The 13,997-nt window shown below is 41.2% G+C and overlaps 1 protein-coding gene across 5 annotated transcripts in view; it reads right to left on the bottom strand.

Annotated features, from left to right (window-relative positions):
* kiaa0825 (KIAA0825 ortholog) overlaps positions 1-13,997 on the bottom strand; it is a 341,406-nt gene that overhangs the window by 220,860 nt on the left and 106,549 nt on the right. The window contains exon 17 of one of the 5 annotated variants that reach the window (XM_059969308.1): positions 6,511-7,341. The exons of the other annotated variants lie outside the window; for them this stretch is intronic. Within the exon in view, the coding sequence (XP_059825291.1) occupies positions 7,296-7,341 (46 nt within the window). The 3' untranslated portion in view covers positions 6,511-7,295. Of the gene's footprint in view, positions 1-6,510; positions 7,342-13,997 lie in introns of those variants that run through there. 5 annotated transcript variants of the gene reach the window in all.

Here is a 13,997-nt window from a genome sequence, read left to right as displayed (position 1 = left end):
TTTAAAAGCTTTGCAGTCCTCCTGTTTCCTGCTCATCTTTGCTATGTTATACTTCTTCTCTTTTATTTTTATACTGCCCTTTACTTCCCTTGTCAGCCATGGCTGCCCCTTACTCCCCTTAGGATCTTTCTTCCTCTTTGGAACGAACCGATCCTGCACCTTCTGCAGTATTCCCAGAAATACCTGCCATTGTTGTTCCACTGTCTTCCCTGCTAAGGGTATTGTTCCATTGCACTTTGGCCAGCTCCTCCCTCATAGCTCCATAGTTCCCTTTGTTCAACTGTAATACTGACACATCCGATTTTCCCTTCTCCTTCTCAAATTGTAGGTTAAAACATATCATATTATGGTCACTATCTCCTAATGGTTCCTTTACCTCGAGGTCCCTGATCAAATCTGGTTCATTGAACAACACTAAATCTAGAATTGCCTTCTCCCTGGTAGGCTCCAGTACAAGCTGTTCTCAGAATCCATCTCAGAGGCACTCCACAAACTCCCTTTAATGGGGTCCAGTACCATGCTGATTCTCCCAGTCTACCTGCATGTTGAAATCCCCCATGACAACTGTATCATTACCTTTGCGACATGCCAATTTTAACTCTTCATTCAACTTACACCCTACATCCAGACTGCTGTTTGGGGGCCTGTAGGTAACTCCCATTATGGTCTTTCTACCCTTAGAATTTCTCAGTTCTATCCATACTGACTCTACATCCCCTGATTCTATGCCCCACCTCGCAAGGGACTGAATATCATTCCTCACCAATAGAGCCACCCCACCCCCTCTGCCAGTCAGTCTGTCCTTTCGATAAGATGTATATCCTTGAATATTCATTTCCCAGGCCCTGTCCGCTTGAAGCCATGTCTCTGTTATTCCCACAACATCGTACTTGCCAATTTCCAACTGAGCCTCAAGCTCATCTACTTTATTTCTTATACTTCGTGCATTCATATATAATACTTTTAATTCGTTACTCCCCTCTCCTTTCATATCAATTCCTATTTCACTTCGCCATACTGTATGATCTCTTCTTGAGCTTTCTACTCCATTGATTCTGTTGTCCTTTTTAACTTTTCTTATTTTCACTTTCCCTTTAACTCCATCCTTATATTTCCAGTTCATCCCCCCCCCCCCCACTACTTAGTTTAAACATATGCAAACCTGTCTGCCAGATTGCTGGTTCCCCGCCTATTAAGGTGCAACCCGTCCCTTTTGTACAATTCATCCCTACCCCAAAACAGATTCCAGTGGTCCAAGAATGTAAATTCTTGCTCCCTGAACCAGTTCCTCAGCCACACCTTCAGATCCATTATCTCCCTGTTCCTGCCCTCTCCAGCGCGAGGAACTGGAAGCAAACCAGAGATAACCACCCTGGAAGTCCTACTTTTCAGCCTTCTTCCGAGTTCTCTGAAGTCCCGCTGCAGAATGTCCTTCCTCTTCTTCCCGATGTCATTTGTGCCGACGTGCACTACTACTTCCAGCTGTTCACCTTCACCCTTGAGGATTCCCTGCAATCTGTCCGTGATGTCCTGGATCCTAGCACCAGGGAGGCAACACACCATCCTTAAATCTCGCCTGTTGCCACAGAAACCCCTTTCCGTACCTCTTACTATGGAGTACCTTACTACCATGGCTCTTCCTGATGTCTGACTCCTCGGCTCTGCTTCTGGACCAATTTTCGACTCGCAGACCTGTCTGCCTCTCAGACTGGCAGTATCTTCTGTCCTGACAGCTTCCAAGAGGGTGAACCTGTATACCCTCTTGTAAACCCTCTTGGGTCTCCTGTACTTCAAGCATCCTTTCCTTCCTCATCGTCGTCCCCTTTCTCCCTTCCGGTATGCTCGGTGTAACGACCTCACTGTAGGTCCTGTCCAGAAAACTCTCATTTTCACGGATAAACCTGAGGTCATCCAGTTCTTTCTTCAGTGCTGCAACGTGCTCCTTCAGAAGCTGAATCTGGACACACTTTCCACAGCTGTAGCAGCCAGGGGCATCATCAGTGTCCCTGACCTCCCACATCATGCACGTAGCACACTGAATCAGTTAGCGGTCATGTCTTCACCCTCTCTCACTGTGCCTGGCGTAGCCTCCTCCCTCAGCCTCCTCGCCGAAGACTCTCGAGCCAAAGACTAGCACTTTTCACACCAGGCACTTCCCTCGACCAGTATTTTAACACTGAAACATTGACTATAACCAGGACCTGAGTATAACACTACTCTAATAAAAAGCTGTTGCCATTTCGCCAAATTCCATATTGATAATAGTCAAGGCGTTGTGTATTAAGCCCAATTGTAATAAATTTTCACAAAGTAAGGTTTAAAATCACATATTTTTACTTTTTAAAATGAACTGTATATGATCTATATTTTGGGAAATGAGCTTAAATATAAAATCAATTATGAATATGGAACTACAGTCAAATTTTATCAACAAAACTGAGATTTTAGGAATACTCATTTCTATCATTTTGTTCTGTGAAGTGAAAGTTATCAGTTATTTTTAGCTATTCCAGCAAAATACTTTAAACCTGAGTCAACTGTGCCGAATCCTATCCAAAAATACTTGGTAGTTTTATGCAGATGAGTGTGACATAATACATTTTGGGTTGGGTAGGTAGTCTAGTATTAGACTCCCCCACGCTACATTATTTTTCATAGTGTGGAGGAATGCGAAATGACAAGAGTTAAATTTAGGGTAAAAGGCAAAAAATCTAAAGGCGATCCAAAGGGTTAAATGGAATGAGCGACAAGAGGACGTGTTAGTAACAGACACAATTATAACATTGAAAAGGAATTTTAGCAGGTACTTGGTTAGGAAAGGAGGAAAGGAAGAGAGAGAGCGAGAGGGAGGGGGGGGGAGAGGGGGGGGAGAGAGAGAGAGAGAGAGAGAGAGAGAGAGAGAGAGAGAGAGAGAGAGAGAGAGAGAGAGAGAGAGAGAGAGAGACCAACTGACGGACCTCAAATGCAGGTAAATACAAAGAGCATAAATAAGTAGTGTGGTCAGCAAGGACAAGTACTGCCAAAGCTCCTTTTTCTGGGATGTATAATCCTATGAGTAAATCAAGATTTGGGCAAAGGATTCTCAGAAAGGAAAACACAGTATTCTCGAGCTGTATAGAGAGACAAGAGTCTAGAAATTATGTTATTTGGAGCAACACAAGAATCACTGAAGGACCTTAGTGGTTCAGTTAGCATCCAGGGAGGGAAATCAACAGTTGAATTCCAGGTCAAGACCCTTAGGGGGACATAATCAGTATATAAAAGATGGAAAGAAGGTATTGAGCAGTGAGTAGCAGGTGATGAGAATGACAGGGAGATATCAACACTGGGAGTTGATAGGTAGAAGTGACAAAGGGCTGAAGATATTGGAATATGATAGGAAAGCATGATGAAGCATGGTATAAAAGGGAGGCAAGCGGGAGGGGAACCAGTGGAAGGAATGTGTGGGTGATGAGCAGATGGAGAGCGAGAAGGTTGTGGAAGGGAAAGATTTAGAGTGGCTGGGCCAAGTGGATCATAAGAGAGATAAATGAAAAGGGAAAAACAGCAGAAGGGGGACAGAAAGGGAATGGTTACCAGAAGTTTGAGAATTAAATCTCCAAGCTGCTTTATCTTATGCCATTGTATAGGTAGTGCTATATTTGCTTTCAGAATTACCTAATGAAACTTGGATTATATTCAGAGTTGTAATCTTTTCCACGTGCAATAAAATAAAATATCAAAGCCGGAAAAATCATACCCATTGCTTGATATTTGTCCATATCAAATGATTTCCCTGTTGTGCAATCCTTAATTCTGCCTATACCATAAAGTGGATCTCAAAGGTCCACATAAGAGGCTATCTAGTAAAAGAACAATACTAGCATGTTCAAATGTAATGAAAATCATACAGTTAATGCTCAGCTTGCAAAACCAATAGAAATTTACCAAATGTCATAATTAAAGATCAGAATTAGCTAAAGCGGGCCTACTGAATGTGAATTGCACTCTGCTGGACAATTTAGGCTGCTTTACAGAATCTCAGGAAATGAACTGAAAAAGATACAAATTATTATTATTTTATATTTTTATCTGGAATTATTCATATTTATCAAATTTTTCTCTTAATGTTTTGCCAACATGCAGCATGCATAATGTTTCTATCAATGAGAAGTCGTATGAAGAGGGAACAGCCTGCTTTACTTCATTTCCTCTGTCATCTTCACCTATCCTGATTTGTCAGTTAGTTTTCTAACATACAATAAATTCTAAACAGGCTAAAATTACTTCACTGAAACGTGCCCACAACCTATGGACACTCCTTCAAGGCCTTAAGAGGAGTTGAGGTATAACATTAATGAAATTGACTTATTAATATAATTAATTAGGAACACATACAAAATACTGGAGGAGCTCAGCAGGCCAGGCAGCATTTGTGGAAATGATGCTGCCGACATGCTTCATTCGAAGTGGGCATAATGAATTATTTCAAGATTGCAAATTAGATTTATTTCTGGATGTGGGGTTAAACCCATAAAATAGATGGCTTCCCTAATTAATCATAAGGTAAAGAATTTGTAACATCCATTACACCCTCAAGATGTCCTGAGGCAGTGCACACCTGCTGAAACCCTGATTAAGTTAAGTTTCAGCACTTGCAAAAGGCAACAAGCACATTCATGCAAAGTAACAAGCTTGATTTGCAGCAGTATTGAAATAGTTGATGACAAGTAAGGAATAAATACTCTTGTTGTATATTTCTCATAAAGCAAAGCAGAATAAATTCCAAAAGAGAGGTATTCTTATGTTAATGAAAATTAATGAAATTTAGCAGTGCTCTAAAATTTAGCTTTAACTAGCTTTTGGCATTAGAATAAAGAAAAATACTATAATGAACATACTGAGAGCATTCTGAAGTATGGAACACCTTGCAAATTTCCTTGTATAATGTTATTGTATGCCTCAATATATCAGATTCCATGTATGAAGTGACAGCGGCCTGCTTTACCTCATCACCTGTCATCTTCACCTATCCTGATTTGTCAGTTAGTTTTCTAACATACAATAAATACTAAACTTAATACTAAAAGGCTAAAATTATTTCACTGAAATGTGCCCACAACCTATGGACACACTTTCAAGGCCTCTTCATCTCATGCTCTCGATATTTATTGTTTGTTTGTTTGTTTGTTTATTTATTTATTTATTATTATTATTCCTTTGTATTTGTATAGTTGTCTTTAGCACATTGGTGATGAGGTAATTCACATTGGGTGAATTCTTTCATTGATTCTATTATGTTTCTTGGACTTACTGAATGTGCTCTCAAGAAAACAAATCTCAGGGCTATATATGGTGACATACATGTACTTCGATAATAAAGTTACTTTTAACTTTGAACTTTTTGAACTAAATTCTGGGAAGACTGGAAGTCATTTTGTTCAGTCCCCATCAGTCTGAAGGAAATAACTCCATAGCTTTCCCTGGCTTTTGTCTGAAGTTGAAACGGACCAAGCAAATATTGACATCCCACCTAACTTTTCTCATTTCTTCAGAATTCAAAGGCTATGTTTTCATGCATATGGTAAATTATAACTGAGTAAAACTCAAAATAATGTCAATACATAATCTGTTTAAAATGCATGTTGTCATCATCAACAATACATTTCAAATTAATTTATGTGAGATGTACTGTATAATAATTTATATCACAAACTGAATGGTTATTTTTGGACTCTGACGCAATACTGAGCTTTGAAATTTAGCACCAGAAATAGTATAGTGCAAAGGGATTAGACTAGTGGATTAGAAAGATGTGTCCACTTATTCATGGGAAATGATGGCAGGTCCTGTGATGTGTTCACATCCTTCCCAGCTTGAAAAAGTGGGCTTTAAGTAAAATGACTCTGAAAATAAAGGTTTAAGTTTAGGGAACCAAAAAATGGAATGATAGAAAGAAATAAATACTTTCAGAGGTTACTAATGGTACTTTTGTAAGTACAATGGCAAACAAAAGGTAGCTGGTTATATCTTTCATATTTATATCTAGTTTTCTCTTTATTTGTTAAATACTAACTCAACAATTTTAAAAGGACTATGTCTTCCAAACAGAAGGGAGACACAAACAATGCAATTTATCATGGATCTTTCAGGTTGACATTGAAAAAGTTAAGGCCTCTGACCAATCAGTGAATCACATTAGTACCTAAATAGTATCCTTTACTGTCTATCACTTTGCAGGTGAAGCAGATGATGGTATTCAGTCACAGCAATGATTAATGTGTTCCTCTGTAGATTTGGGACAGCCTATCAATCATGTCATTAGAGAGAATGTGCCCTGAAAGAGGCAGTCACCAGCCAAGGAATAACTGCATTCATCTTAATCTATGTATGCACCCAGCCAGCCAAGTCAGGGTCACCATCATGAAAAACAATAATCTTTTCTTGGACAAATTACTTGCAAAGTCATGTATTTTTTAAAAATTTAGAACAGCATTTTCTAAGGATATTGACACTACACCACTGAGACAATACTGCAGATTGAAAGTTATTTTAATAGCCAATTACAGTTTATTGTCATAAAATATATATGGACAGATGAAGCAAACTGCTGCCACTTACCATAATGCTTAACACATTTCATTATTTGAATGAAGAACAAAAGCAATTTGATGCTAAAAAGAGTCTATGTGATGGTATTTTGAAAAACCATGTGTGTTAAGAAGTTTGGTAGAATAACAATTTATCACTTGACTTGACACAGTCATTGCTGTTGTGGAGTCAGGCTGCTACACTGATATCTTTTGTTGGATGAACCAAGCTTTCTGCTGTTTATTGGGAATTATCTACAGCCTTCTTCTCCATGGAAATTGCAAGTAGTAATTATACCTCATCCTGCAGTTACCCTCCAAGGCTAACTCAGTATGGTCAAAAGCCTGGCTGCCTACATGAATATATCAAACTTATACTCTTGATCAGAGCATGTAGTTCCACCTCTCTAATATCATCCATCTAATTTCATTCAGTTCATCTCTCATCTGAAACCATCTTCCACACCTTTATAATGTTCCAAAGATTTTTTTTCTCTGTATAAGCCTCGCCTTATTCATAAGCACAGTCCTGTATCACAGCACACTCTATACATAATTAAATTTACTGCAGATCCCCCAACATTTATAATTTATAAAATTAGTTTTAATACAATAGGTCTGCAGTACATAGACCCAGCTCACAGTTGACAATTACTCTCCTACTTAAATATATACAGTTTTCTACTCTTAAACAAACTGATTTCAGCAGAGTCCCGTAGGATGACTTTACTTGGTCAGGAGATTCTGCAGTAGAATGATGTAATTGCAGAGCCTGTGGAAGGGAGCAAGAATACAAACTAAATTTCAAAGTTCCAAGTAAATTCATTATCAAAGTACATATATATCACCATATAAAATCCTGAGATTCATCTTCTCGCAGGCAAACTCAGTAAATACCTGAACGATAATAGAATCAGTGGAAGACCACACCAAAAAGGACTGACAAGCAACCAATGTGCAAAGGGTAACAAGTTATGTAAGTACAAAAGAAAAAAAGGAAATAATAACAAATAAGTAAGCAATAAATATTGAGAATATGAGATAAAGAGTCCTTGAAAGTGAGTCCATAATGTAATATATGGTGACATATATGTACTTTGATATTAAATTTGCTTTGTGCTTTGAAGAATTAGTCCCATCCATTAAATCACTCTGGAAAATAACGATTATCCTCAAAACCAATAAGTTAGTTCTAGTATATATTGGAACAACACCTTATATTCCATCTGGGGAGCCTCCAACCCGATGGTATCTGTTAATGTCCCTCCTCCCCTTCTTACCCCATCCCTTATTTATTTATTTATTTATTTATTTATTCATTCATTCATTCATTCCCCCCCCCCTTTTTTTCCTCTCTCTGTCCCTCTCACATTCACTCCTTGCCTGTTCTCCATCTCCCCCTGGTGCTCCCCTCCCCCTTTCTTTCTCCCAAGGCCTCCCATCCCATGATCCTTTCCCTTCTCCAGCTGTGTATCCCTTTTGCCAATCAACTTTCCAGCTTTTAGCTTTATCCCTCCCCCTCCTATCTTCTCCTATCATTTCGGATTTCCCCCTCCCCCTCTCAAATCTCTTACTGTCTTTTCTCTCAGTTAGTCCTGACGAAGGGTCTCGGCCCAAAACGTTGACTGTACTCCTTCCTATATATGCTGCCTGGCCTGCTGTATTCCACCAGCATTTTGTGTGTGTTGCTTGAATTTCCAGCATCTGTAGATTTCCTCGTGTCTCCAGATAATTTAACTAGGGAAGGGACTGTATTAAACCATATTGTGGTAAATGTGCCTGGCATAGTGATTGAAGTTTCAGTGGGAAGAATTTTGTGAACAGTTACCATAATTCTGTCAGTTTTAAGAGAATTATGAGTAAGGATAAGACAGGTTCTTGGATGAATGTAGGATTAAGGAGATTCCCAAGCCATTTTAAATTTATAATAAAAGTTAGTGGGCAGCTAGAGAAAGGGTAGATATTGTCTAGGACAAACAAGGAAGCTATGAAGCTACGTCTGGACTCAGAGGAAGTGGGTGAGGTCCAAACTGTGAACTCAGTTTTCACCAAGAGAAGGACATGGATAAAACTTAGAAGGGGTGTGTTGGCTTTCCCAAACAAGTCAATATTAAGGAAGAGGATCTACTGGATCTCTTAAAAACATTAATTAGGGTAAGTCCCCAGGTCCTGATGTAATCTATCCCAGATACTGCAGGAGGCAAGGGAGAAGATTGCAAGCGCCTTAAAAGAGATCTTTGAAAAGAATATTTTTAACAATAGGTGAACTGCCAGAAAACTTAATATTAGACAATGTTGTTCATTTGTTTAAGAAGTGCAACAGGGACAAACTAGGAAATTACACATAGATCAGTGATCAGTGAAGGTTGTTTTTTGACTTCTCCAGTGCGTTCAACACCATCAGCCCTGCTCTGCTGGGTGAGAAGCTGACAGTGATGCAGGTGGATGTTTCCCTGGTGTCATAGATTATTGATTACCTGACTGGCAGAGCACAGTACATGCGCTTGCAACACTGTGTGTCAGACAGAGTGGTCAGCAGCACTGGGGCTCCACAGGGGACTGTCCTGTCTCCCTTCCTCTTTACCATCTACACCTCCGACTTCAACTACTGCACTGAGTCTTGCCATCTTCAGTAGTTTTCTGATGACTCTACCATAGTTGGATGCATCAGCAAGGGAGATGAGGCGGAGTACAGGGCTACAGTGGGAAACTTTGTCACATGGTGTGAGCAGAATGATCTGCAGCTTAATGTGGAAAAGACTAAGGAGCTGATGGTGGACCTGAGGAAAGCTGAGGCACCGGTGACCTCTGTTTCCATCCAAGGGGTCAGTGTGGACATGGTGGAGGATTACAAATATCTGGGGATACAAATTGACAATAAACTGGACTGGTCAAAGAACACTGAGGTTGTCTACAAGAAGGGTCAGAGCCGTCTCTACTTCCTGAGGAGACTGAGGTCCTTTAACATCTGCCGGACGATGCTGAGGACATTCTACGAGTCCGTGGTGGCCAGTGCTATCATGTTTGCAGTTGTGTGCTGGGGCAGCAGGCTGAGGGTAGCAGACACCAACAGAATCAACAAACTCATTCGTAAGGCCAGTGATGTTATGGGGGTGGAATTGGACTCTCTGACGGTGGTGTCTGAAAAGAGGATGCTGTCCAAGTTGCATGCCATATTGGACAATGTCTTCCATCCACTTCATAATGTACTGATTAGGCACAGGAGTACATTCAGCCAGAGACTCATTCCACCGAGATGTAACACTGAGTGTCATAGGAAGTCATTCCTGCCTGTGGCCATCAAACTTTACAACTCCTCCCTCGGAGTGTCAGACACCCTGAGCCAATAGGCTGGTCTTGGACTTATTTCCACTTGGAATAATTTACATATTATTATTTAATTATTTATGGTTTCATATTGCTATATTTCTACACTATTTTGGTTGGTGCGACTGTAACAAAACCCAATTTCCCTCGGGATCAATGAAGTATGTCTGTCTGTCTGTCTGTGTCTAACCCTTTCATCAGTAGTAGGGAAATCACCAGAGAGAATTCTTAGGAATAGGATCAACACACATTAGGGAAACCATGGACTTACTAGAGAAAGTTAGATAGGCTTTTTATGGACGGAAGTCCTGTTTCAAAAATTGGACATTTGATATATATTGTAAAATACCCATTATACCAACTCACTATTGATCCCATTTGACAAGCCTATTACTAAGGACCTTGTCAAATGCTTTACTAAAGCCCATATACACAACATCCACTGCCCTACCCTCATCAATCATCATCGTAACTTCCTCAAAAAACTCAGATTGATAATAGGTTCAAATCAAATGGGATCCACAGTGAGTTGGTAAAACGGATACAAAATTGGCTTGATTTAAAAGACCGTGATGTAGGGTCATTATTCAGACAGGTAGACTGTGAGCAGTGGTGTTCTGCATCTCAAAGAAGAAGCATTCTAAAGGCAAGATGACAAGGTTAACAAGGGAAGTCAAAACCAACATAAAAGCCAAAGAGCGAGAATGGTGGAAAGGTAGTGGATTGGGAAGCTTTTAAATATCAACAGAAGGCAACTAAAAAAAAGTCATTAAGGTAAAGATGGAATACAAAAGTACGCTAGCCTATAGTATTAAAGAGGATATCAAACGTTTCTTCAGATAAATAATGTGTAAAAGAGAGGTCAGAGTGGATATTGCTTGATAAATAGTAATGGGGGAAAAGGAAATGCTGGAAGAACACATTAGCAGTATGGTGGAAGTTCCAGGTATCAGGGGGTCATGATGTGTATGAAGTTACCATTACTAAAGAGAAGGTGATTGGGAAACTGAAAGGTATGAAGGTTGATAAGACGTACAAAAAAGCTGGATGAACTCAGCAGGTTGGGCAGCATCCGTTGAAAGAAGCAGTCAACGTTTCGGGTTGAGACCCTTTGTCAGGACTAAAGGAGGAGGGGGCAGGGGCCCTATGAAGAAGGTGGGGGGAGGGTGGAAAACCAATCAGAGGAAAGATCAAGGGGTGGGGGAGGGGAAGCAGGGAGGGGATAGGCAGGAGAGGTGAAGAAGGAATCTGTGTAAAGCACTATGGGTAGTAGAAGAAGGCAGAGTCATGAGGGGTGATAGGCAGCTAGAAGAGGAGACAGAGTGAAGGTGGGATGGGGGAAGGGAGAGGGAGGGAATTACCGGAAGTTGGAGAACTCGATGTTCATACCAAGGGGCTGGAGACTACCCAGACGGTATATGAAATGTTGTTCCTCCAACTGAAGTTTGGCCTCATCATGGCAGTAGAGGAGGCCATGTATGGCAATATCCGAATGGGGATGTGAAGGAGAGTTGAAGTGAGTGGAAACCAGGAAATCCTGTCTGTTGTGGCGGACAGAGCGTAGGTGCTTGACAAAACGGTCCCCCAATCTGCATCGGGTCTTGTCAATGTAGAGGAGGCCGCACCAGGAGCACCGGATGCAATAGATTACCCCAACACACTCACTAGTGAAGTGTTGCCTCACCTGGAAGGACTATTTGGGGCCCTGAATGGTGGTAAGAAAGGAGATGTAGGGACAGGTGTAGCACTTACGCTTGCAGGGATAAGTGCCAGGTGGGAGATTTGTGGGAAGGGACGTGTGGTCCAGGCAGTCGCGGAGGGAATGATCCCTGTGAAAAGCAGAGAGGGGTGAAGAGGGAAAGATGTCCTTAGTGGTGGGGTCCTGTTGAAGGTGGCAGAAGTTGTGGAGGATAATATGCTGGATCCAGAGGCTGGTGGGGTGATAGGTGAGGACAAGGGGAACATGGTCCTTGTTGTGGTGATGGGAGGATGGGGTGAGGACCGACATGCAGGAAATGGAGGAGATGCGGGTGAGGACATCATTGATGACGGCAGAAGGGAAACCATGATTCTTAAAGAAAGAGGATATTTGGGATGTCCTGGAACGGAAAGCCTCATCCTTGGAGCAGATGCAGCAGAGACGGAGGAACTGGGAATAGGGAATAGAATTTTTGCATTTGGCAGGGTGGGAAGAGGTATAATCAAGGTAGTTATGAGAGTCAGTGGGTTTATAGAAGATGTCAGTGGACAGTCTATCTCCAGAGATGGAGATTGAGAAAGGGGAGAGAAGTGTCCGAGACGGACCAAGTGAATTTGAGGGCTGGGTGAAAGTTAGAGGCAAAGTCGATGAAATTGACGAGCTCAGCATGGGTGCAGGAAGCAGTACCAATGTAATCGTCAATGTAAGTGTGAGTACCAGTTCCGCCAACCTGAGGAGTGTGGTGGTGTTGGGGAACTGGTGAGGTCTATTGTCCAGAAAGTAGCGGAGGGCTTTGAGGCCTTTTTGATGGGGAATTGAAGTGTATAAGACTGGACATCCAGGCTGATAAGTCACCTGGATCAGATGGTGTACACCCCAGAATCCTGAAACAGTGGCTGAAGAAGTTGTGGAGGCATGAGAAATGATCTGTTAAGAATCATTGGATTCTAGAATGGTTCTGGAAGACTGGAAAATTGCAAATGTCACTCCACTCTTCAAGAAGAGAGAAAGGCAAAAGAAAGGAAATAATAGACCAGTTAGTCTGACTTCAGTGGTTGGAAAGATGTTGGAGTCAACTGTTAAGGATGAGGTCTCAAGTATTTGAAGACACATGATAAAATGGGCCGTGATCAGCATGGTTTCCTTAAGGGAAAACCTTGCCTAGATCTGTTGGAATTCTTTGTAGAAACAGTAAGCAGGATAGACAAAGGAGAATCAGTTGATGTTGTGTACTTGAATTTTCAGAAAGCCTTTGACAAAGTGCCATGCATGAGTTGCTTAACAAGCTACAAGCCCATGGTATTACAGGAAAGATTCTAGCATGGATAAAGCAGTGGCTGATTGGCAGGAGTCAAAGAGTGGGAATAAAGGGAGCCTTCTGGTTGGCTAATGGTGACTAGAGGTGTTCCACAGGGGTCTGTGTTGGGCCTGATTCCTTTTAGATTTTATGTCAATGATTTGAATGATGGAAGCGATGACTTTGTTGCAAAGTTTGTAGACAACATGAAATTAGGTGGAAGGGCAAGTATTTTTGAGGAAATAGAGAGGACAACAGATTAAGAGGATGGACAAAGAAGTGGCAATGGAATACAATGGCAGGAAGTGTAAGGTCATGCACTTTGGTAGAAGAAATGAAAGGTTTGACTATTTTCTAAATGGAGAGGTAATACAAAAAAATTGTGGCACAAAAGGCGTTAGGAGTCCTTGTGCAGAATTCCCTAAAGGTTAATTTGTAGGTTGAGTCTGTGGTGTGGAAGGCATGCTATGTTAGCATTTATTTCAAGAGGACAGGAATATAGTTGAATAAAGGATAATAAGAATAAAGGACATAAAGTTGAGACTTTATAAAGCCCTGGTGAGGCCTCACTTGGAGTATTGTGAGCAGGTTTAGGCCCCTTATCTTAGAAAGGATGTGCTGAAACTGGAAAAGGTTCAAAGGAGGTTCACAAAAATGATTCCAGGATTAAATGGCTTGTCACATGAAGAGCGTTTGATGGCTCTGGGCCTGTATTCACTGGAATTCAGAAGAATGAGCGGTGAGCTCTTTGAAATCTATCAAATGGTGAAATGCCTTGATAGAGTGGATGTGGAGAGGATGTTTCCTATCGTGGGAGAGTGTAAGACCTGAGGACACAGCCTCAGAGCAGAATGATGCCCTTTTAGAATGCAGATGAGGAGGAATTTTTTTAGCCAGAGTGTGGTGAATCTGTGGAATTCTTTGCCATAGGGTGCCACGGAGGTCAAGTCTTCATGTATATTTTAGGCAGAGGTTGACAGATTCTTGATTGGTAGGCATGAATGGATACGGGGGGGTGGAGCGTAGAATGCAGGAGATTGGGGCTGAGAAGAAAAATGGATCAATCATGCTGAAATGGCGGAGCAGACTCGAGGGGCCAAATGGC

This window comes from Hypanus sabinus, chromosome 5 (genome assembly GCF_030144855.1).
Source record: "Hypanus sabinus isolate sHypSab1 chromosome 5, sHypSab1.hap1, whole genome shotgun sequence".
Lineage (NCBI taxonomy): Eukaryota > Metazoa > Chordata > Chondrichthyes > Myliobatiformes > Dasyatidae > Hypanus > Hypanus sabinus.
Note: the sequence above shows the minus strand (reverse complement) of the source record. Positions and strands in the feature narration are given on the sequence as shown.